Source organism: Schistocerca cancellata, chromosome 3, assembly GCF_023864275.1.
Source record: "Schistocerca cancellata isolate TAMUIC-IGC-003103 chromosome 3, iqSchCanc2.1, whole genome shotgun sequence".
In the NCBI taxonomy this organism is placed as follows: domain Eukaryota; kingdom Metazoa; phylum Arthropoda; class Insecta; order Orthoptera; family Acrididae; genus Schistocerca; species Schistocerca cancellata.
Window position 1 is genome coordinate 406,291,856 of NC_064628.1, and position 26,799 is coordinate 406,318,654.

The 26,799-nt window shown below is 44.4% G+C and overlaps 1 protein-coding gene across 1 annotated transcript in view; it reads left to right on the top strand.

The window, feature by feature from the left end:
* Positions 1-26,799, top strand: part of LOC126176339 (uncharacterized) — a 337,183-nt gene that overhangs the window by 142,555 nt on the left and 167,829 nt on the right. Inside the window, exons 5-6 of the mRNA XM_049923491.1 lie at positions 13,171-13,355; positions 15,487-15,746. Of these exons, the coding sequence (XP_049779448.1) occupies positions 13,171-13,355; positions 15,487-15,746 (445 nt within the window). The remainder of the gene's footprint in view (positions 1-13,170; positions 13,356-15,486; positions 15,747-26,799) is intronic.

Below are 26,799 nucleotides of genomic sequence, written 5' to 3' on the forward strand. Positions count from 1 at the left end.
CGTTTCGCTGGTCGGCGCAAATCACCCAAACACAGCATTCAAGGCTTGGTGACGAAGATGGAGACAAAGGAAACTGTTACGCCTCTGAGGCGTGGTGTGCCAGCAGTTATCGGCAGAATGTATAGCTGAGGCACAGATACGGTTATTGGCGGCGCCTATAAAGACTCTTCGCCTTTTATCGCAGGAATATGGAGTATTGCGTCGCACGTTAGAGACAATGTGTGCAAGAGCAAATGACGCAGCAACAACGCGTGACGTGGGAACATTGGCCGTCCAGTACCCTGGCAGCAATATTCACAAACATACAGCGCCATGTCCAACTGTATATAAAGGTGCGGGGAGGCCACTTCCTTCATTTCTCACTATAAACGTATGTAATGCACAAATTTGGCTTCATATCATTTTTTATTAAGATTTTTGTGACACTTTTCCAGGGGTCCCTTGCGATTAGGACACCCGTTATATCGCCGATAGGAAAATCGCTCCTAAAAATCATGTACCTTACGGAAGTAGGGTTACTTTGATGCCTTAATGATACGTATGGCCATACCGTAGGTGCAACTACGTCAGAAGGGTATCTGCAGGGAGACCACACCAAAATATGGTACCAGTAGTGGAGCAGCCAACTTTTCAGTAGCTGCAGTAACAACAGCCTGCATGATGTGGTATCCTAACAATAGCCAACGTGGCCTCGCTACGTAGATATTGCGAAAGGCGAAAGACATAACGACTGTACAAAATTAAATGTAAAGAAGCAAAAGTCATTTTATGCCAACCCGCCACGAGGTAACTAGACAGAGACAGAGAGAGAGTATACGCGACCCTTGGTAAGCGGTGTAGGCAGTCAGATATCCGCCGTGTTCTTCCCAGAAAGCAGTTTCTCGCTAAGCGATGCAGCGAAGTCAAGGCGAAAGACAAACTTTGTTGGACGCGACCGGATTTTCATCCCGGTCCTTCATAATGCGAGTCCGTAACGTAACTCGAATTTGCAAACGTTATGTTACTGAAGATGGAACACAACCAAACGGTTTCGAGGGCGCGTGTATGGGCTAGCCGAATTTTCATGCAAACTGTTGTGTTTATGGCTCAAACTAATTGAATTGAATAGTTGAATTTTTACCAGTTAGACAATTCAGTTAGAAAACGAGTAGCTGAGTATGCATTTAAAGAAGCAAGTAGCAGTATCACAAAACCAATCTAGACGCATCTTCATCAGTCTAATTATCTTCTGTCAGTTTCTTCCCTTGCACGCCCTCTGCAATTCCCGCATTCGAATCCTGTGTGCATCTCCCTCTTTACCACCTTCCTGGACCTTTGGATGCCTTGGCTTTCTGAGGTATTCTGTTATCACCGATATGTGACACCATTATAGATGTACCAATGTTGAATCTATAGTCATCATTCATTTCATGAGTTCATTTCCTACCTGGTCCATTATTGTGGGGTTTGCTTAAACGTTTCTGCAGTTCATCATTTCCACTGGGAGAAGTTTTTCTTCCATTCCCTATGCAAGTGTCTATAGTTCTTCCCGATACGACGCAGCGCTTTCCACAAAACGTTTGTACAGTAAATTCATTGTAGCTATGGAGATATTGTACTTCCATACTAATGAATGCTTAGTTGTGGCCTTTGCTTTCCACACTTTGAACATTCCATCTATCCGCTGTCAGCGTGATCAAAAATGTTCAAATGTGTGTGAAATCTTATGGGACTTAACTGCTAATGCCATGAGTCCCTAAGCTTACACACTACTTAACCTAAATTATCCTAAGGACAAACACACACACCCATGCCCGAGGGAGGACTCGAACCTCCGCCGGGACCAGCCGCACAGTCCATGACTGCAGCGCCTTAGACCGCTCGTCAGCGTGATCACCAGACCGTTTTTAGCGTTCCGTACCTGAATCGCTAAAAACGGAACGCTTGCAGGATGACTCTGTTGTCCGTCTGTCTGTGTGTCTGTCCGATGGTTAAGGCCCCAAGTTCTCTGGAACGGTAGAAGTACCAAGTTGAAATTTATGTCACGTATGAGAGGCAGTCAAATGAAAACAGAACACCCGCCACGAAGGGATAGTGGAGTGATTCCAATCAAAAGTAGTCGCCACACCTGTTAAGACATGTATCCGACAATACAATCAATTGCAGTTTCGTTGAACCCGATCGGCCGCTGATGTATCCACAGCCGCACACGTTCCTGCACTTCCTTGTCCGACTGAAACACATGTCTTTATTAAGGTTATCAAAGATGTGAAAAACACACAGTGAAAGTTCCGGACTGTACGGAAGATGTTGCAGCGTTTCTCAACCAGAAGCCTTTGTCCAATTGGCAGCGCGGGGACGGGCGTTACTGTGCAACTGCGAGATTCCGACCAAGAGCACGCCCGGGCGTTTTGACTTTACGGCGCGTCGCAATTTCTGCAGTCTCCTTACCGCTGCGTACTGACTGTTATTTCACGAGCGAGGAAGTCGATGAGAGAGCGCCCCTGCAGTCGAAGAAGGAGGTCATCGTGGCCTTACGGGATTTGTGTGAACAGCTTTGGATTTCTTCGGCTGGGGATATGTGGGATGTTTCCACTGTTGGATTCGGCGTTTTCCCGCGGGCTGTCGGAACGGAATCGTCCTGTTGCACAATGACACCTGCCCCCACGCTGTCAATTCGACGAAGAAAACAGGAATCTCCTCTCCTAGTGGGATAAATGCCGTAAAAGGTATCGTGACTACTTTTGATTGGAACTATTCCATTTTTCTGTGGTGACGGATGTTCGCTTTTCATTTGACGGCCCGTTATACTAAAGTCAACGATCCACTGGCACTGTGAAAAATTTAAGCTCCTAAGTCACTGTAGTCAAAAGATACGACCGTCTGTAAAGATCGATTTTTCGCAGGAGACGGGTAGAGATGTGAAGTTGAAATTTGTGTCCATTGCTAAGGTCTATGGTTCCTTAACGGTGTAAATAATGTAAGCTTCTAGGTCAATGCAAATGAAAAGTTACGGCCACATATGACACATATTTTGTTACTCAGAAGCTCACTCAGCAAAACCTATAGGTGAACAGATAAGTCGCGGGATCGTATGTTGATCGGATCACGCATTTTTCAGTCTTCATTTTAAACTAGCCTTCATCTGTCGGCGCTAAACACAATAGGTGCTTCGGATTCCACATTAAGCTGTAGGTTCCCTTTCCCCGGTAAAATAAAAATGTCATGTGACTAGGGCCTCCCGTAGTGTAGACCGCTTGCCGGGTGCAAGTCTTTCGATTTGACGCCACTTCGGCGACTTGCGCGACGATGGAGATGAAATGATGATGATTAGGACAACACAACACCCAGTCCCTGAGCGGAGAAAATCTCCGAGCCAGCCGGGAATCGAACCCGGTCTCTTAGGATTGACATTCTGTCGCGCTGACCACTCAGCTACCGGCTTTCCCAGGTTGGACAACTAGGGTAGCTTAGGAGACGCAGCTCCACGAAGACTTGCTCATGCCCTTCTCCTCCTGTGACCATACACTCCATTCTCCAACATTTATCTCCATACAGCACTCCTGCCATTCCTCCACTAACTTTTTAAACATTTAATACGTATCTTCCTCATCCTCAGTTACAGTTCAGCGATAAGTACTGAACTGAAACCTTGAAACGTTCGGCGGCGCCGCGCTGTCTGCCACCGGAACTCACAGCTGGTGTGGCGCTGAGCGCGTGAAGTTTCGCTGTGCTGACGTGTGTAGCGGCTCCCGCTGACGTGACGCGACACGACGTGACGTGACGTGACGTGACATGACGTGAGGGGCGTTGGCCGGCTTAACACGCGGCGCGTCACAGCGCCGCCGGCGGACACAGCAAACAGGGAGGCCGCAGGGGGCTCTGGAGAGCGCAAGGCCGGCAGCGTGGGCGAGCCGACTCCGCAACACTTCCAGTGTGCTGCGACAAACGCGTCCACCATTCTGGTCACTGCCGGCGGTGGTAATAAAGAAACACGGATGTGTTCAAGACTCAGTCTTCTGCGTATGACGTCACGCTGTCTAAACCTGACGCCAGCTCGATGGTCGCCCTTTAAAGTTTTACAAACATACGTTAGATGGCACTGATGAAACACGGCACTACTGTTGTATTTGTCATATCTTATGGTTAAAACAATGCTAGCTAGGCAACTGGGCTAGTAGTTTGCTAACAATGACCATTCAAACGGGGCTACACATGCAACTCCAAGTCTGACACAGACGCACAGGCATCAGCACTGTAGAAGATGCTTGATGTTTCATCGAACTTCAACTATACAATCTTGTGCAACAACGCATGCGGGTGGGTGCTCGCGTGTTGGCACCCATATTTGGGAGGGTTGTACCGACCATGTCGAACGATCTGAAACACCTCAACTGCGAATTGTTGGAATATTTGTGAAATTCAGGTCCTCGTATAGCATATTAAATCAAAGGTATATCGTGAGAAGACAAAAGTGCGTCGCTGCGTGTGATCTCCATATTGTCACATACACTAAAGCGCCAAAGAAACTGGTGTAGGGATGCGTATTCAAATACAGAGATATGTAAACAGGCAGAATACGGCACTGCGGCCGTCAAAGCCTATATAACACAGGAAGTTTCTGGCGCAGTTGTTACATCGGTTACTGTTGCTACGATGGCAGGTTATCAAGATTTAAGCGAGTTTGAACATGGTGTTATAGTAGGCGCACGAGCGATGGAACACAGCATCTACGCAGTAGCGATGAAGTGGGGATTTTCCCGTACGACCATTTCATGAGTGTATCGTGAATGTCAGGAATCCTGTGAAACATCAAATGTCCTACATGGGTGCGGCAAGAAAAAGATCCTGCAACAACGGGACCAACAACGACTGAAGAGAATCGTTGAACGTGACAGAAGTGCAACCCTTCGCAAATTTCTGCAGATTTCAATGCTGGGCCATCAACAAGTGTGAGGGTGCGAACCATTCAACGAAACATCATCCTGCAGTGAACACATGGTGTGTAGTGGGGTGATCACTCTGTTGTAGAATTAATACAAAAGCCAAGATCGCTTAAATAATGTTAACTGGATACTGGATAACCGGTTTCAACACACTAAAGATGCCATCATCGGGCCTGAATGTAGATTAACATTTATAAACCATTTGATATAACGATACATGAGGTAGACCAGCTGATATAAAACCATTGTCACAAAAATTAAGAAACAACTTCTGTCCTGGTCACTCTTTTCCATGAGATATGTAAAACCGAAGTCACAAGATAAAACTATTTGGTACATGAGCAGCGGTCAAATTAAGAAACAACTTCTCTTTTCCATGAGATATGTAAAACCGAAGTCACAAGATAAAACTATTTGGTACATGAACAGCGGTCATGTCTTGCAGTTTTCCTGAACTATTAGAGACTTAGTCTCTTTCAAATGTTGAATGAACTGCAAAAGTATCCTAAAAAATTCTGTATTCTGAAGCACGCTTCCATCTGATATTCTGCCATTCGTGCTGAAATACACACATCAAAAAAGTCTTGCATCATCTTGTTTCCGAGAGTTCCGGAACCTGTACAGAAAACTGGAATAGAGATTAACATAAACATTATTTCTACCCTTTTATTGCTCCTGAAAACCACACATTGCATGTTGTACCACTATACAGCGAGACCTTGAGAGGTGGTGGTCCAGCTTTCTGTACACACCGGTACCTATAATACCCAGTAGCACGTCATCTTGCATTGATGCATGCCTGTATTCGTCGTGGCATACTATCCACAAGTTCATCAAGGAACTGTTGGTCCAGATTGTCCCACTCCTCAACGGCTATTCGGCGTAGATGCCTCACAGTAGTTGTTGGGTCACGTCCTCCATAAACAGCCCTTTTCAATCTATCCCAGGCGTGTGCGATAGGGTTCATGTTTGGGGAACATGCTGGCCACTCTAGTCGAGCGATGTCGTTATCCTGAAAGAAGTCATTCACAAGACGTGCACGATGGGGGCGCGAATTGTCTTCCATTAAGACGAGTGCCTCGCCAATATACTGCTGATATGGTTGCACTATCGGTCGGAGGATGGCATTCACGTCTCCTACAGCCGTTACGGCTCCTTCCATGACCACCAGCGGCGTCCAATGCCACTTCAAAACAGCAGGGAACCTCCACCTTTTTGCACTCGCTGAACAGGATGTCTAAGTCGTTCAGCCGACCCGAGTTGCCTCCAGACACGTCTCTGACGAGTGTGTGGTTGAAGGCATATGCGATACTAATCGGTGAAGAGAACGTGATGCCAATCCTGAGCGGTCCATTCGGCTTGTTGTTGGGCCCATCTGCACCGCGCTGCATGGTGTCGTGTTTGCAAAGATGGACCATGCCATGGACGCCGGGAGTGAATTTGCCCATCATGCAGCTTACTGCGCACAGTTTGAGTCGTAATACGACGTCCTGTGGCTGCACGAAAAGCATTATTCAGCATGGTGGCGTTGCTGTCAGGGTTCCTCTGAGCCATAATCCGTAGGTAGCGGCCATCCAATGCAGTAGTAGCCCTTGGGGTACCTGAGCGAGGCATGTCATCGACAGTTCCTGTCTCTCTGTTTCTGTTCCATGTCCGAACAACATCGCTTTGGTTCACTCCGACACGCCTGGACACTTTCCTTATAGAGAGCCGGCCGGGGTGGCCGAGGGGTTCTAGGCGCTACAGTCTGGTACAGCGCGATCGCTACGGCCGCAGGTTCGAATCATGCAACGGGCGTGTTGTGTGTGATGTCCTTAGGTTAGTTAGGTTTAACTAGTTCTAAGTTCTAGGGGACTGATGACCTCAGAAGTTAAGTCCCATAGTGCTCAGAGCCATTTGAACCATCTGAACCTTGTAGAGAGCCCTTCCTGGCACAAAGTAACAATGCAGACTCGAACCATCTAGGCATGGTTGAACTACAGACAACACGAGCCTTGTACCTCCTTCCTGGTGGAATGACTGGAACTGATCGGCTGTCGGACCGCGTCCGTCTAATAGGCGCTGCTCATGCATGGCGGGTTTAGTTACATCTCTGAACAGTCAAAGTGTAAGGGATCCGTGATCCCACGAACATAGGTATTAGTATCCGACGTCCAGGTTTGTAGCAGAGGAGTCGATTGTCGAGCGCTGCTGGAGGCAGTGAGATTAGTGTCGAGTGAGCAGCAGTACTAGGGAGACGGGCAAGAATGGTGGTCGAGCTGAGTACGATGTCAATGGCGGATGTGCCGAGTGAGGAGTAAATTGTAAATTCACCGGAGTGTAACAAGCAAGCGCGTCCCCCTTATGGTCGTGGGGTTGACCCTCATCAATACCGATTCGCGAGTGATATAAAAGCAAAAGTGACATTACGTGTTTCGCGTCGACCACTAGCAGCTAGTTCCTTTTCTTACAGACATCTTTTTCCAAAAGTATTCGAAAAATTGATGTACTCAAGAGTAGTCGCACACTTAAATGGAAACGATTTACTTAGCATATCATAGACTGGATTACAGAAAGGTTGCTCGACTGAGCATGCGATTTATACACCCACTCATCAAATAGTGCAACACATCGCCAGTCGATATTTTTGTGCTATCTCCAAGATCTATGAGTGTGTAGATCATGACAATTTCTTAGAAAAAATCAAGTTTATGACATTGATGGCTTTGCACATAGCTGGTTTGAATCATACTTCATAAACAGAACGCAAAAGGTTGAGCTGAACAATTTAGAAAGTGTCGGAGAGGTAGAAAATTTTAGTGACTGGAGTAAAAATCACAGAGGGAGTCCAATAGGGTTCAATTTTGGGTCCACTCCTATTCTTTATATGTGTGAATGATCTTCCACTTAATATTAAACAAGCAAAATTGGTACTTTTTGCATACGATACTAGTGTTATGACAAATCTCGTTAGACTGAAAGTAACAGAAGAGTTAGCAAACGATATTTTCGATAGAATTCTTAAGTGGTTATCTGGAAATGGACTCTATGTAAATTTTGAAAAAATACGCTACATTGAATTCAGTACATCAAATAGACATACCAACAATTGTTGTAGCACGCGAGCAGCAGTCACTAAGTAGGATATAATGCTTCAAATTTTTGGGTGTACATACTGAACTGGAAGCGGCATATTGCTGAGCTTCTCAAACAATTAAGTTGAGCTGGTTTTGCTCTTCTTATAATTGCTGATCATGGAAACAACTGTATCAACCTCTTGACAAGTTTTATATATTTCCACTGAGTGATGTCGTACGGAATACTTTTCAGTGGTAACTAACCATTTATAAAGAAAGCACTGATTGCACAAAAGCGAGCAGTAAGAAAGATATGTGATAGTCACCCAGGGATGTCATGTACTCGTAGATACTTCTTCTTCAAAGAGCTAGGCATTCTCATTGTGACGTCACAATACATATTTTCACTAGTGAAATTCATCATAAATAATCCATCACAATTTTCTAAAAACAGTGACAACCTTTATTGTCCACTGTTAAAGCTGGCAGTGGTTCAGAGAGGAGTTCAGTGTGCAACAATAAAAATTTATGATCATTTGTTCAATAACACAAAATACCTGACGTTTAACGAAGCAAGCTTTAAATGTAATTTAAAATCATTTTTCCTGGACATCTCCTTCTGTTCCTTTGACGAATTTCTATTGAACAACTGGTAAAGTAAAACTTATTTTTAAGAGAAGTTCCGTGAGCAGGAATAAAATGATAATCTGTTCCTCAATTTTAACAATAATGAAGTATATACAGGGTTATTACAAATGATTGAAGCGATTTCACAGCTCTACAATAACTTTATTATTTGAGATATTTTCAAAATGCTTTGCACACACGTACAAAAACTCAAAAAGATTTTTTAGGCATTCACAAATGTTCGATATGTGCCCCTTTAGTGATTCGGCAGACATCAAGCCGATAATCAAGTTCCTCCCACACTCGGCGCAGCATGTCCCCATCAATGAGTTCGAAAGCATCGTTGATGCGAGCTCGCAGTTCTGGCACGTTTCTTGGTAGAGGAGGTTTAAACACTGAATCTTTCACATAACCCCACAGAAAGAAATCGCATGGGGTTAAGTCGGGAGAGCGTGGAGGCCATGGCATGAATTGCTGATCATGATCTCCACCACGACCGATCCATCGGTTTTCCAATCTCCTGTTTAAGAAATGCCGAACATCATGATGGAAGTGTGGTGGAGCACCATCCTGTTGAAAGATGAAGTCGGCGCTGTCGGTCTCCAGTTGTGGCATGAGCCAATTTTCCGCGGGCTACGCGTGAAACTTACCCGCACGCGTTCAACCGTTTCTTCGCTCACTGCAGGCCGACCCGTTGATTTCCCCTTACAGAGGCATCCAGAAGCTTTAAACTGCGCATACCATCGCCGAATGGAGTTAGCAGTTGGTGGATCTTTGTTGAACTTCGTCCTGAAGTGTCGTTGCACTGTTATGACTGACTGATGTGAGTGCATTTCAAGCACGACATACGCTTTCTCGGCTCCTGTCGCCATTTTGTCTCACTGCGCTCTCGAGCGCTCTGACGGCAGAAACCTGAAGTGCGGTTTCAGCCGAACAAAACTTTATGAGTTTTTCTACGTATCTGTAGCGTGTCGTGACCATATGTCAATGAATGGAGCTACAGTGAATTTATGAAATTGCTTCAATCATTTGTAATAGCCCTGTATATTCTGTAAACTGAATCGTTCCACGCCGTTTTAGTAAAGGAATCGTTCGAATGATTTATGGAACGTGCAACTAACTAATTAACTAAGCCGCTGTTTATAGTATGAAACCCGGATCAAGTGGTGCCGCTAGCTGGCGACCACACGCGGACTGCCGGGCTGGAAATACCAATTTACATCAGACGTCATTATTTGTTTGGTAAATAAAACTCGCCTTTTCTTGCTGCACTGTATTTTATTTCTCCCAGACACGTTTTCCATTTTTTCGATTTAAGGGCTAATCAGCGGGATCCAGAATCATATAGTTTTGTTTTGATATGTGTTACTTGTAGATTATAAAACATTTCACTTCTCGTTTTTTATGTAAATAATTGATTACCCACAGTTCTTCGCGTTTTTAGTTGGCGTCTGCATTTCCTCTCATGTTGTCTCACGCTGGAGGACGCACTATAACTTCATTTACGAAGCATATGACGACAAACAACATGAAAAGTGGGAAGGAAGAAGTTAGGAAAATAAAAACATGCTTATGTTTCCGAAAATGCTGTATCGCAATCTCTACCATGTGACTAAATGGGAGGAAACGCGGATGCCAACCAAAAACGTGAACTGTAAGTAATCAATTATTTACATAAAAAATGAGATGTCAACTCCTTTATAACCTACAAGTAACACATATCAAAACAAAACAGCATCATTCTGATTTCCACTGACAATGCCTTAAAGTTAAAATGGCGAAATGCGTCCGGGAGAAATAAAATACAGTGCAGCAAGAAAAAGCGGTTTTTATTTACAAAACAAGTATTTTTATGCTTGCACCGGAGAAAGGCCACACAAACAAACTCGTTATAAATGATTATGTTGGTGATGACGCTTGCACGTCAGCTGACTCATACCATTAATTTTTTGTGATGGTTTGGTAAGAAACAAGAGACAGTAAAAATTATTCAAAAAATACTGAATTTCAAACAAAAACAGTAGTAAAAGCCAGATGCTCAGGACTGGCTGGATGAAGTCAACAACGATGCATAACAGCTGAAACGCGTCACAGCAGGCGATGCAACATGGGTTCGCGGATATGACGCAGCGTGGATCGCCACGACTGGAGAAAGGTCAACAAGTACGATCAAACGTGAAGCTCGCGCTCACTGTGTTCTTCGATTCTTGGCGGTACAGTTCATCACGACTTTTTGCCACAAAGTCGCACGATCAATAAGGAGTGCTACACACTAACTGAAGCCAGTCTATCTTAAGCAATCAGGAAAATACTCATAAATAATTACATACTTCAGCATCACGATAATACAACTGCTCGCACTTCATTGCTTATTATTGAATGTCTGACCAAAAACAATACTGTAATGAGGAGCCCCACGGTCAATATTCGTCACAAGTTCTTCAAGTGCCAATTTTATGTTCCCACCAATCAAGAAAACCATAAGGGTCTTCTTCTTTTCTTTTTCTGCTGACTGGGGATGCCCATGTTTGCCTCACACCGTGGGCGTAGTGGACCAGCTGCTTTACCATCTATTGGGTGCTCGTCCGGGTAGTCGTTTCCCTACCAGCCGTCCATGCCCATGTTTATAAATTTTAGCAAGTCTTGAAGCGTCCCTCCTTCCCACACGATCTTTCCAATTTCTTTTTCTTGTCTTCATCCATTTATTTCTATTTTGTGTTGCACGTTATTCCCTTATCGACCCATTTGTCCTTTTGTCTCACATGGTTACTCCTTGGATCTGTCTTAGTACCTTCATTTTCACTGTCGTTAAATTTTGTTTTATCTTTTTCGTTTCTGCTCTAACTTCTGCTGCGTGTCAAAGGAAGACGCACCATGTGTTATATTATGTGTAAATAAAAGTGAAGGGGGAGGGGAGAAAGAAGGAACGGAAAGGGAAGGATTACTGATGTCAGCTTCATTGGGATATTACGCGAAATCAGCGGCGACGAGTGAAAATGTGTGCCGGAGAGGGATTCGAACCGGGGATCTCCTGCTTACTAGGCAGATGTGTTGACCACTGCGCCATCTGTGACACAGTGTTATCACATATAACGGCGTGGAGTATCTCAGCATGCCTCCCTGTCCATTATACTTCTTTTCGCTACTCGTAGATTCCCCCACAAGGTTGGACGTCCATATTATATTGTTAGCTGTTTTCTTAAATGGCGAATTAACATATGTAAATTATCCTCATTATTTGTTATCAGCACATTATCATTAGCGTAACGCATTATCAGTGATGTTGTCCATTGTGAAGCTGAACAGGAGTGGGCTTCATGAGTCCCCTCGTCTAATTCCTTTATCTGGTATAATTTCATCTGTGAATCCTTTCTGTGTTTTAATTCTCGTTTTATTACCTCTGTTTATGTATCTTCTATGATTTTCATTAAACCAATTCGTACTTTTTTGTCAATTAAGAGGTGAATTATAGCCTTTTATCTAATCGTATCAAAGACTTTTGTCAAATCAACAAAGCACAGGTAGCCTGTGTTATGAAACTCTATGGATGTCTCCACAATCTGCCTTAAAACAAAAGTAGCACCTATTGTGCTCCAGTTTTTCCTGAATCCTTGCTGTTCTCCTGCTATTTCTGTATAATTCTCCATTCTGTCTCTAATTACTGATGTTAACATTTTTTTAAGGTACTATCAAGCAGTGTAATTTCCTGATAATTATGTAATACTTGCTTATCTCCTTTTTTAAACACTGGAATTGTAATACATACTTTCTTTCCACTCTCTTGGTATCCTCCCTTTCTTCATGATACTATTAAACAAAGTATGAAGCTGTTGATATAACACCTGCTCCCTGTACTTTATTAATTAATTGTTTACGCCATTGGAATTTTCTGTTTTAAGTCTTTTCATTGGAATGCATATTTCCTCCAATGAGAAGTCTTTTTGGTTGTCATTTTCTCTGCTTTGGCGACTACTTTCAATTTGTACCTTTACTATCTCCCTATACTGTAATTTAAAATAATTTTTGCACTGTATTTTGCTGACTTGTGTATCTGAATATGTTCATTAATATCCTTTTACTTTTGGAGTATCCACGATACTTTTTTTTGTAATCCATCTCGTTCCATACCTTTCGTATAACTCTCGCCATTGTAGTCCACTTTTATTTTCTGACTATCCGAGTTCACCCTATTACAAATGATCTTATACTCCATGCAATCGTCTCGACTTTGACTGGCTATATATTTTGAAATGCTTTCTTCTTCTGATCAGCTAATTCTTTAACATCTTGGTTAAACCATGGTGTTCTGTACGTTGTTCTACCTCCTGTCACATTCACCCTTTCATGCGTAAAGCTTTTCTTGTCGCCTCGTCGTTTTAGGACAATGCTGAATACGCATCACTGAGAGAGATGTAAGCTGTCCTACAGGCGGAGTCCGGAAATATTTCGGGTTTTAGAGAAAGCAGTGGATATCTACTGGAATACATTTTGAAGGGGATAACATTGGAATAGAGGAATAAGCTATGTTCCTGCCGTCACACGCCTGCCATGCCCCGCCGCAGGGACCGCGTGCAGGAGCGCTTCGTGGGGCTGCTGGCGCGCGCCGCCGCCAGGGGGCCGGAGCCGTCGCGGCCCGCCGCCGTCGACGAGTCGCGGCTCTGCGGCTGCCCCGGCAAGCTGGTGGACGTGGGCGCGCTGCACGCCCTAGTCGACACGCCGCCCCGCCAGCAGCTATACTACGGCGCAGGTGAGGCGGCGCTCAGCGCGCGTGTGTCTGTGGAGGGAGTGGGCTAGCTGCTCAAGCTGCCTGCCGCCTCAGTATTGTTGCCGCCACTCAACGGCTTAGCTAGGGTGGCAACAACAGGTGATTCGATTCTGACAAAAGCGGAATAGTCGTTGCAAAATTGCGGCACTCTCAGTATGGTTAGAGACAATTTGTATTTTGGGACTTATTACATGAAAGTTGTATCGATTTAAACCTCATTTGTGCATAAATAATAATAAAAAACGTAGTTCAGTAGCAGGATCATAGCTCATCTATTTGTGTAAATCCCAGAGACGTTAAGAGATATAATGAATTTTCAATTTATATCAAAAGTGGCCACCATCCAGACAGAATTTAATATTTTCAAAAGTTAATAATTAAAAAAAAATGAAATTCTTTTTCATAAATTAAAATAAACCTTATTTATATTTTTAAAATTAGATTTGAGAAATGTTATGCTAATTGCTTAAAGGAACTTTGATATACATTGTACACAACTTTTAAATGGTTATTTTATAACGATAAATAATTTTCTACTTGTGGAAAAGTATTGCTAGTTTATTAAGAATCTAAAATTACAGTGACTACAAAATTAAGACTCACAATTTTGTTAATGCCCAGGATAAATGCATAAAATATTTCTTTCTCCAATTATAATGTGTTGACCCCTAATTTATACTATTATATTCCATACTGGAAATTTATTTCCATCTTTATACTCTTTATCACATTTCAATCACTTTTATCAAACATATATAATATTCCCTAATATTTTCAAAGAGGTTTTCTGTTTTAGGCTTCCTCCAAGTGTGTGTGAATGTTTTTTTTCTGGTGGTCTTTATATTTTCTGTAGTTTTTACAAAAATGTGGCAGTTCATGAGTGTGAAGAAATCTGTGTTACACTCCTATTTTACCTCTTATTTTCATCTTGGTGTGGAAGTGAGTGGATTTATTTATCAAGATTTCTTGATAAGGTTTGATAGTTCAATTTTTTTCAATTTTATTTCTAGTGCTAACTTTGCTTCAAACTTCTTTAGTAAACTGGATATTTCATTGCCTTCAATAATGATTTTACAAGGGATGATTTTGGTGTTAAATGGTAGATTCTTATATGTGTCATGCAATTATTTTTGATATCACAAAAGTATTTCTCAAATCTATACACATTTAATCCCGCCTTAACGAAGCATTTTTCACTGATATACTCTTTGGATATTCATATAGGTACATTTTTCAATTTTTTGTAACTGTGTTAAAACATTCCTTTAATTTGCTTTATTCACTAATTTCATTTAATATTCTAATTTACCAAAATAATCCTTTAGAGTCTTTGTTTGAATAAATTTATTGACACTAATTAATCTATATTAGCTTCAGATTTAATAAATTACTGTTAATCACAATGTAAATCATTATCACTCTCAGCAAAATTCGGTGTTAGAATGTCCTCATAGTGTAAATAGAGAATGTAGACTATTGAAACATTTGAAAGAATATACACATGGAACTGTTTTAGAAGTCACTATGATGTGCCACTATACATTTAGGTAGATCTAGAAATATTAATAAAACACTGCTCTTCAAATTTTAAGAATTTGTAAAGAAATCTCTAAAGTTTGAAATGAAGATAAGAATGTGTACAAAAATGCATATTACAGGTAATGAAAATATTATCCTTTTAGATAAATATCAAAATAGTTCAGAAGTTCGTTCAATTATTCTATGCTCGAAAAACTATGTGTTTGTGGAGAATATTTACCAAAAGGAAGAACTACAGAGGTTCATTGTTATGGTCTTATTCAAACTTATTTAAAACTTCAAAAGCATCTAGTAAGAAATAATCTAAATTTCTAGAATATTTTTAGATGTCATTTTTGTTGTACATTTCTTGGTGGAGAGTTAAAATTTGATCAATTGAAACGAGTATGTTGTAAATATAGGAATGAAGAATTCTATTTTGTAACTGTCAGAATGTGCTGTACCAGTCTTTATAACTTTGCTCCTAAGCACGTGGGACAGCCTGCACATACAGGGCTATCACACCAAAGTTGCTGCCACCTGACTGGTGGTGTGGTGCTACATAACGAGTGACGTGTGGCCCTATGTGTTGCAGAGGACTGCAGTCAGAGTCGTTTCCCGGAGCCACGTGACTTCCGGATCGCAATCGTAGAGGGCGCGCCGGAGGTGCGGCTGCGCGTCGGCCTGGAGCAGCTGGGCCACGGCGCATGCGCGGCCGATGTGGAGGTACGGTTGCTGCTCGCCGTGGGATTCCCTGGCTGGCCGGCCACGGCGGCGGCCGACGGCCGGGACTTCCCCCATCGGGTCTCGCTGGCCCATCCCGACTGCTTGGTCTATCTGGAGGCCGCCACCACGGTGCGTAACCTGCTGCTTACAGGAAAACTTACCACACGGTAACGAGCGAGGCTGTTCTCAGCTGAAAGCGACAGTCTGAGCCAACAGCTTCACCACATATATACCTCGGCGTTCTTACAGGTTAAAACTACTCTGTAGATGACGCATTTTTTTCAAAACGTGGCTCTGTAGTAGACGAAATGAGCACAATGTGTTGTGTGTGCACTATAAACTTTTTCTTGTCACCTTCAAAACATTTCAGACAAAAGTCCATTTTCAGCGCTTGAAAAGCTACAGTGTGAACCAAAAGTCCGTCAACACTTGAAAATGAACTAATTCACGGAATAATTTAGGTAGAGAGGTAAAACTTGATACACATGTCTGAAATAATATGGGGTTTTATTGAAACCGAAAACGAATGCAAAAACCGGCCTACAGATGGCGTTGGACAGCAGGATGTCAGTAATACCGTTTCAGAATCGGATATGGCATGAGCTGTAGCGAGAGAGCGATTCATCTGCGCCAGCAATTGTAGTGTGTTTACTTTACCGGAAAAAGTACTGTTAATGAAACTTCACGATTAGAATGGAGAATCTGTTACTGCAGCTTTACTTTCGTATCACCATAATAAGGATATACGAATGTGTGAATATTCTGTGACAAATGTCGCTGTGAAGAAAATGATAACAAACTTCGAAGCCAAGGCCGTTTAGACAATCAGATCTGTAATCGGCCACCAGACACAAATGCTACTGCTGCTCAGACAGTTCAGAAAGAAATGGAGACTTCAGAGGATTCGTTTATTTTTTATTTTTTTAAAATTTGTCTGCACAGCCAGCTAATTCTTGGAAACGTCATATTGCAAATGGTTTTGACAATTCATGGGATCGACATTATTTAAGTTGTACCCTGGTTTGATGTAACATAGGATTAACAAAGGACTGATTCGACATAACAATGAGAGTGCAAGATAACTGGTAAACAAGATCAACACGGAATACAGGATACACACTGGTAGCATACTATAAAAATCCTACTATTAACACAATAAGAAATAATAATTCGCTGTTGGTACACATTTGGGATATTCCTAATTCAGTTCACATAATGACTATATATTCAAATTAACAATAAAATGTTCTTCATACATTCTGTGAGAATTATTTCAAAAGTAGCGGATACAGTGCTGAATATTTGTGCAGGTTTATAAGTAGCACCTAGACAAAATAAGAGAAAAGTTTACAAATAGCATAGTTGTGTATTACTTCCACATACACTCCTGGAAATGGAAAAAAGAACACATTGACACCGGTGTGTCAGACCCACCATACTTGCTCCGGACACTGCGAGAGGGCTGTACAAGCAATGATCACACGCACGGCACAGCGGACACACCAGGAACCGCGGTGTTGGCCGTCGAATGGCGCTAGCTGCGCAGCATTTGTGCACCGCCGCCGTCAGTGTCAGCCAGTTTGCCGTGGCATGCGGAGCTCCATCGCAGTCTTTAACACTGGTAGCATGCCGCGACAGCGTGGACGTGAACCGTATGTGCAGTTGACGGACTTTGAGCGAGGGCGTATAGTGGGCATGCGGGAGGCCGGGTGGACGTACTGCCGAATTGCTCAACACGTGGGGCGTGAGGTCTCCAAAGTACATCGATGTTGTCGCCAGTGGTCGGCGGAAGGTGCACGTGCCCGTCGACCTGGGACCGGACCGCAGCGACGCACGGATGCACGCCAAGACCGTAGGATCCTACGCAGTGCCGTAGGGGACCGCACCACCACTTCCCAGCAAATTAGGGACACTGTTGCTCCTGGGGTATCGGCGAGGACCATTCGCAACCGTCTCCATGAAGCTGGGCTACGGTCCCGCACACAGTTAGGCCGTCTTCCGCTCACGCCCCAACATCGTGCAGCCCGCCTCCAGTGGTGTCGCGACAGGCGTGAATGGAGGGACGAATGGAGACGTGTCGTCTTCAGCGATGAGAGTCGCTTCTGCCTTGGTGCCAATGATGGTCGTATGCGTGTTTGGCGCCGTGCAGGTGAGCGCCACAATCAGGACTGCATACGACCGAGGCACACAGGGCCAACACCCGGCATCATGGTGTGGGGAGCGATCTCCTACACTGGCCGTACACCACTGGTGATCGTCGAGGGGACACTGAATAGTGCACGGTACATCCAAACCGTCATCGAACCCATCGTTTTACCATTCCTAGACCGGCAAGGGAACTTGCTGTTCCAACAGGACAATGCACGTCCGCATGTATCCCGTGCCACCCAACGTGCTCTAGAAGGTGTAAGTCAACTACCCTGGCCAGCAAGATCTCCGGATCTGTCCCCCATTGAGCATGTTTGGGACTGGATGAAGCGTCGTCTCACGCGGTCTGCACGTCCAGCACGAACGCTGGTCCAACGTAGGCGCCAGGTGGAAATGGCATGGCAAGCCGTTCCACAGGACTACATCCAGTATCTCTACGATCGTCTCCATGGGAGAATAGCAGCCTGCATTGCTGCGAAAGGTGGATATACACTGTACTAGTGCCGACATTGTGCATGCTCTGTTGCCTGTGTCTATGTGCCTGTGGTTCTGTCAGTGTGATCATGTGATGCATCTGACCCCAGGAATGTGTCAATAAAGTTTCCCCTTCCTGGGACAATGAATTCACGGTGTTCTTATTTCAATTTCCAGGAGTGGATATAGTTACACCAATATTCAGACTCGTATACATAGGAGTTACATAGTGACACACATTTAGAAGCTGAGCATTCCGTGTTCAGCGAATAGCAACTAGGGATTTAGTCACTTAATTTATCTTTGGTCTCCCCCTGACATTCTGAGTACCAGGAGAATTAGACTAGCAGTACAGGAAGCTATAACTTGATGTTGGCACTGTTGACGAACTCGTACCTGTATAGTAGCTTATATACTGCAACATCGTTGGATGCTAGTAAGGTTTGGAGGTTGAATGGGAATTTGTGACCAACAGCCTGAAGATTATTAGCAAGGACGTTTATATGGTGCGTATACGGAGGACAATGTAGAAATATATGATTTGGTTCTTCTTCCTTTCGGGAAACACATAGAGGATGACACTTTTGTTGAGCCGATAGAAGTGTTTGTTGAACTTGCCTTGATTAAACTTCAGCCATGCCATAACTGGCGTGAAGCTCCTTGGTGTTTGTGCCTTATTACACCATGGCACTCTTGGAATAATCGGACGAATAAATGTCTAGTCACTGCCCTTAATTTTACATGTCCGTGATCATTCCTCTTGCCAGTCCGATCACAACAAATTTCCGAGCGTAGGTATCATATCTGTGAGAGGGAGTTTATCATATTTGCATAGCCCATGCAGAGATGCCTGCTTTTCTAGGGCATCAACCTGCTCATTTACAGGCATCCCAGAGTGACCTTTCGTTCATACCATCACTATGTTGCGACACTTCCTCTGCGCCCGAAACACAACGTCGATATGTGCTGCAACCATGGGTTTGGTACAAATATTATGATGATTTCTAATTATTTCTATGACTGACATATTGTCAGAGATGTGTGCTGCAGACATCTGTGGGAATGCCAGGACTTCCAAAATGGCAATCAGCTCGGCTGTCGTAATACAGCAGCGTGGATCCAGCTTGTGTAGGTTTTGTTGTTTGCTTCAGGGTACCCAATAAGCACTATCAGCGCCTTCATCAGACTTGGACCAACATGTATGAACCACGCATGCATCGGGATAAAAAATGGCTCTAAGGACTATGGGAGTTAACATCTGAGGTCATCAGTACCCTAGACTTAGAACTACTTAAATCTAACTGGCCTAAGGACGTCACACACATCCCTGCCCGAGGCAGGATTCCAACCTCCGACCGTAGCAGCAGCGCGGTGCCGGACTGAAGCGCCTAGTACCGCTCGGTCACAGCAGCCGGCCTGCATCGGGATAGTGAGACAGAAATTTCATTGCTACTGCGTTAGTCGAATTCTGCTTTTGACACGTTAAACTGGCCTTGGCATCAGCCTGCAGAGTCGACGTTACGTATGGCCTGTTGTAGTGCGGTAGAAGAGGACTTTTCCACGTCTTGTGCCTTAATGTCTGCATCTCTTTTACTCAGCAGCGACGGGTGAATGTTGCTTATTGATCTCGTATCTTCTGCACACACAGCGGGATGTTAATTCCCGGATTTTGTCGTCAAGGGGCTCATATACGTCGAAATAGTGTCGCAGGAGGAATTTATTGCAGAGGAACTTAGTAGCTACTTTAACGGTGGTTCATTCACTTCAGCCAGTAAAGTATTGGTTGGGATTGACGTGTCCGTCCCTGTAACGATACGGAAGGCTGTGTACTGCATAGTGTCGAGTCTTTGGAGCGTGCTGTTTGATGATGATAGGTGAAGGTGTCCAATCAGTCTTTAGTAGAGTCCTGTATAAACACATCGCTGTCATCCGATCACAGGTTTACCGTATTCGTAGCTGTGATGAGATTGCAGGCCTTTTCACATCTGGTAATATCGGATATGAGGAACCTATCTTAGTTTATCGTCGATAGTTATATCAAGATATTTAGATATTTTCGCAACTGGAAAAGTAAGTTGTCCCAGATATATAGTTTAAGGAAGTGGAATCGTGTGGCGGCTAAAGATAATAAGAGTAGACTTTCTGTCAGAGTCCTCAAAGCTACTTTTCGTACACCACTCATGCAGACGAATGAGCGCGGTGTGCATTTTCAGATGACAGGACTGAAGAGTACTGGCTTCGGAATATATGAATATGTCGCTGCGAATTCTAGTATTTGGATGTCATTGACAAAGAGGTCATTTAGGTCTGCAATAGAGAGACTGAATTATTAGGGAGCCAAGACTGATCCCTGCAGGAGTCCTCTGGTACTTTCTGTGGGTCCCAGCGTAGCTCTGTGTTGCAAAATGATTCTCTTCCTACTGCTCAGAAGGCTTACAACGCTATGCCTGAGTAGTTTTGGAATCTAGTTTCTTCAAGTTTTCCCTAACACTGACAAGACGATGTTGTACTTTTTATGAACGCAACTATCATATAATTATTGTGACAGAAATTGAGCTCTATGTCAGTAACTAACCGAAAAAGTTGTCTCTTTCTTTTTCCGTAATCCAAACTGTTTTTCCGTAATAGTTTCTAGTTTTCGCGCCACCTTTCTAAGTACCGCTTAATAATCTTCCATTACGTTCGCTGAACAGGGTGGTAAGGTGACTGGCCGACATGACTTAGGTTTATCACATCTTTTACCCAGTTAGTGGAGGTGGACGTCAAAACACGTTTTTAGTGAGTCGATTTTGATATTTTAAGTCCATGTACTACTGTAAATTTTGAGCAGCAGCAATTTCCCTTTATGTGAAACGTGTCGTACCTTGAGTAGTGAGTATAATACGGGCCAGCTGCACTACCTGTCCATCGGGAGAGCGCAATTTGGAGTTCTTCCAGCGAAAAAGGTTGTGTGATGACAACCTTGTCCTCTTCATATTCCGCCTTGTCTTCCTTGTCCATTATGTCAGGTGGAGCTATCATACACAAGAACGATACTGAAAGTTCGTCGGATGGTGGAGGTGTGTGCATATCCATTGTCAGACTGATTTTAAGGTTCAGTAATACATTCCAGATCCTAGTTAATGGAGTTTCTTTGCAGACTCTAATGCAGGAATTGTGCCACGAATTTCTTCTTTGCGCTTCAATATCGTCGTGGATGCAACTTATGATTTCTTAAGGACAAGAAAGTTTGTATCATTAGAGAGATTTTTCTAATTTCTTAATGCCTCCCTTTGTTCCTTGAGGACAGCGGCACGTTCTGAATCCACCAACAGGGTGATAACCTGTGAGCAGTCCGCTTATGTCCTTTCTGAGATACTGAGGCTTCCGCTGCTTCTTTGATAAGCGATGCCAAGACCCCATAGTCTTTTCCGGGATTCCCATTCCAGTTTACCTCCAAGTAGTGTTTCGTATAGGTTACAATGGCTTTGTTTGTGTTCCATTTCCGCTTGATTGCTTGTTAAACGATCTCTCCAGGTTGTGCTTTTATTGTAATTTGAATTGACGCGTGATCTGAACCTGAAGTATCCGGTATCACTTCCCATGTTATTCCGATAGACAGCGCACGGTTAGCTATGCTTAAGTCTACTGCCGTCGGGCCTTCATTTGGTCGGACTCATCGTGTGGGTGAGCCATCAATTAATACTATAAGGTTTTCCGTATCTATAAGTAGTGTATCGACTAGTATTTTTCCCATTGCACTGGCATTTCTGCAGCCCCGTGGTGCACAGTGGCCATTACAGTCACCTAGGAGCAGAAAGGGTTTTCTGAGATAGGCAATGAGTGTCGTTAACTGTTGTTTGGAAAGCCTGTCGTTAAGTGCTTTTTATGCCGAGATCAGAGTTAGATGGATGTCCTTGATCCGCAGACGAATAGCTACCATTTGCAATGGTTCATGCTGAGTGCCAGTACAGACAACGGAAAAGTGGATATCTTGTCACATCAACAACGCTGCACTACCATAACTATCATCTCTATCGTCTCTAATGCCAGAGAAGTCAGGGAATGCCAACGGTTCGTTTAGTTTCAACCATGTTTCGGTGATGGCACAAGTGTCTACTTTAGTTTCAAGACTAAAACGTTACCTTGAGCGACCTTGCATTCCATTGGATGATTTTAGAGGAGATTTTCGTGTGTAAGGAGTGGGATCAACGTGTTTTGGGATAACATCTGGATCGAATTTGTTTGTAGTCCTGGAGTAAGCCCATTAGTAGCCTGCTGGTACGATATATCATTTACCACGGACATAATTTTACTTAAAACGTTGTCAATAAGGTAGTTCGCAACATCACTCTGTCGGCTGAGCCTTTAAAATTGTGGTGGGTGGGGGACCCATTGGAGCAAGGGGAAGGCAGCGTCCTGGTTGCTGCAGTTGGTCCCACAGGAGTATGTGTTAGTGGGTTCCTCTATGTTCTACAGAATTTACACGTTACTGGTGTGATAGTAGCGCATGCTTCATTAGAGGAGCGGGTGGTGCTATCGGCGGTGAATCCAATGGAGCCACCGTTCCTGACGTCTGCGCCATCGTCGTCTTGACACTGGTTGGTTGATGCAGACCGCAGGTGGCGATGCTGACAGTTGCATTCAGCCGTTGTAGAGTCGGAAGGGGCGGGAATGTTATACCCTGCCTTGTAATGTTTGGGGGAGAAGTAACTGCATTCGCGTAACGCCTTTTTTCAAACACAGCTGCTGCTTGTCAGTAGATCATTCAAGATACACTAGGCATGTTCGATATAGTGTACTGTGACCACCGGTGCAATGAATATAGGTTGGCTGGTAGGCCCTCCCAAGACATCATTTCTGTGTCGTCCTACACAGTACGCACACCTTGTCTTACTTATCCAGTATTTGCTGCCATGTCCATATCGCAAACAATTATAACATTGTAAGACGCAGGGTACGTACACGTCCACTGGACGGCAAAATCGAATATAAACAAACTGTGACAGCCACTAAATGTCACAACACAAACTGGAGACGGCTTTGTTACCTTTTTCCCGTTCAGGATTACAATTTTACTAAATGTCCTGATGACAATAACTTCCGTGAATAGTTCGTCTTCCATAAGGGAGAGTTCAATGTTACTGGTGACGCCTTGTTTTGTAGTGAAGAACTTCGAAATGTGGGCCTCCAACTTTGTCTAAGAAAGAACGTTGAACAAAGGCACTGGCAGTTAGTTCTGACACAAACTCCATTTTTACACGGTTTTTCTCTGCCGCCGTAATGTTGATTGCATGCTTGAATAATGAGTGGCAGTACTGCCTAGTAAAGTGCCGTAGGGTGGAGCAGCCTGTCAATGTTTCTGACTCTGCTTTCAACAAACAATATACAAGGCCCGTTGTCGGTAGACGTGAATAAATTAGCAGTCCAACTTACATGTTGATGGGTGGATGGTACCTTCTTGTGTGGCATCGACACGTAGCAATTTCTCGATTTTGTCTCGTCGGTCATCCTCTTCTTGCTCCTCCGTGTGATCCCTCTGGCGTTTCTGAGGGGGCTGCTGGTCTCTTGCTGCAGTCGCACCGACAGGTGGAACATGTTGGTGTGTGTCTGCGTTGTGGGACGTCACGACTGTGTCGCTAATCGCTTTACTGATAAGTGCACGAAGCGCTTCAGTATTCACTGCGACACTGCGCGTCTGGTTTTGCGAAGTTTTGTGGAGCAGGAGTCCTGCAACAGCCGCCATCCATGGTGGTCATCGCAGCGAAACAAATGTTTTTACGATTTGGCAGATGCTATGGAAGGAGAACAAATATCGAAACGAACTACCTCTGTATACACGCCGCGAGCGCCAATCGGGTGGCAAGTGTTGACACCACAGCGCGCCGTTGTTGTTGCCTCTGCAGCTTCCTGGAGCGAACCGTGCAAGTGGGTTTATTTTCCGCATCGTGAAGCCAGCGCTGCTGGAATCACACATCGCACCGTCGTTCCAAGCACTGCTGTTTGATGAGCACTAGGGCTTACCCTCCAATGCTATCCGTACAATATGCAGCGTCATCATGAACTCTTAAGCACCAATTTTGTGACGTGGAGAGCATTTGAGGTGTGGGCACATAAAAAGCCCCCTGTGGGTCCGGGGTTTATAATAGGTCAGAGGTATTCCTGCCTGTCGTAACAGGCGACGAAAAGGAGTCTCACACTTTCCGGCCCTATAAGTTCAGGTCCAATTTTACGGTCTGACATGCCACTTTCCAAATTCTACGGAAGTGCAGGCCACATGGGGAAGGACGCCTTATGTGGTGCATGATTTATCGATAGTGCGCTTAGATTCGATCTCCTAAACATCTACATCTACATGGTTACTCTGCAATTCACACTTAAGTGGTTGACAGAGGGTTCATCGAGCCATTTTCATACTACTTCTCTACCTTTTCACTCTCGAATGGCGCGTGGGAGAAAGGAACACCTAAATCTTTCCGTCCGAGCTCTGATTTCTCTTACTTTATTATGATGATCATTCCTCCCTACGTAGGGGGCCTCAACAAAATATTTATGCATTCGGAAGAGAAAGTTGGTAATTGATATTTCGTAAATAGATCTCACTGCAAAGAAAACCGCCTTTGTTTCAGTGACTGCCACCCCAACTTGCGTATCATATAAATGACACTCTCACCCCTATTGCGCGATAACATGAAACGAGCTGCCCTTCTGTGCACCTCATGTCGTCACGGCTTTGCATCTCCACCTGCAGTTAAACTATTTGGGCGAGGACATCTTCTTCCGTTGTCTCCTGTCTTCTTTCGCCCCCATGAAAATATTGGATTTCTCTGCCCCCAATATCCAGCATGGTAGCCAGTCCGTTGTGATGGGGCCATCATGTACCCATTTGATGGTAGGCCCCTGACAACACAGAGATCGCACTGCTGATGCCTGAGCTGTAAACTCACTACATATGCCAAGGAGTAGATGCATGTCTTCCTGGGGCATCAGGACTCCCAGCAACGATCATTATGCCAGATGGTTTTTGCTGTGGCTGGGTGGTGCCCATGGGGAGAGCCCCTGATCGGAGTGGGTGACATCAGGGCGGATGACCCACAAAGAAGCGGACTACGTCATTTCTCTCTGGTGACCGTTCAGTGCCAGCAGTCTCTAAGAAGGGCAAGATCGAGTATAATGCTGATAGGTACGATCTTCAATCGTTTCCCTCCCTCGCTACACCATGAGAGGAACGTATGGCTACAGAAAGAAGAGAGCCATATTCGCCTCGGTATTTAGTCTGCAGTGGAATGGATGGGGACTCCTTTCTACCTACGAAGCCTCAATTTTTTATTGGACATCTTGAGAATACGTTTGGGGAAGTGACAGCTTGTCCAAGATGCGAAACAATGCAGTCTTGATCCAGACGGCATTCCCAGCCCAATCCCAGGCGTTACTCACCTGTGACAGGCTGGATGATATTCCTGTTTCTTTCACTCCCCATAACAGCCTCAACATGGTCTAGATGATTATTTTCCATTGCAACCTCCCTTGCAGTCAGACAACGAGCTCCGTGCTAATCTAGAACGGGGTGTGTGTGTTTATTTCATCTGGCGCATTTACAGCGGACCAAAAGACAACAGGGTTGCTACTAGTGCCTTCACCTTGGTATTTGAGGGTGATTCATTGCATGGAAAGGTCAAGGTGATGGTTTACCACTGTGACGTTAAACCATACATTTCTCCCCCTATGTGATGCTTTACGTGCTGGAAATTCGGGTGCATGTCTTCCCACTGCACATCCAGCGCCACATGTCGAGACCACGGACGTCCACTGTGCACAGATACTCCATGTACTCCTCCTCTCACTTGTATCAACTATGGAGAGCACCACTCCCCCCAGCTCACCAGACTGCCCAGTACTCCAAAAGGAGCGGAAAATCATGGAGTACGAGACCCTGGACTGGTTGACTTACCAAGAGGCTAAATGTAAATTTAAATGATTACATCCCATTCGATAGACGTTCACATATGCTGCAGCTTCATTACCATCGCCGCCGCAAGTACCAGTCGTCCCACACTCTGTGCCACAAACAATGGGTCCTCTGCACCGCCAGAATACATACCTCCTTTGGGAATAAGGCCCCCCAAATGTAGGGAACATCGGTCCCGTCACCTCAGCCAGAGAAGCAACAGCCTCCTCGAGCACCTCTTGAGTGGAAGGGGCCCTTTGGAACCTCTCTCCCAAGGTCTCCACTAATGCCACAGCAGACACCTGCCAGTGGCTAAAGGAGCCAAAAGCTGCTGGATGAAGAGTCATGGTCTTCCTCCATGCCTGAAGCTACTTTGTAAAAGTCTTCACAGCAAGCCCCTAAAGAGAAGCGAGAGGGCAAGCAAACAGAGAAGAAGACTGCTAAGAAACAGGACCCTATGGTGGCGCCAACACTACCACTCCCTACCAGTTCTGCATCTGAGGATGAGGTGGAGATCTTAGTGTCCCCTGAGGACCTGGCTCTCACTGATGCCTCATCAGCAATGGGAATGGATATAATTACTCCATTGGTGGCAGCAGGTGACCCTGAGATGTAGTCTGCCACCTTTCACAC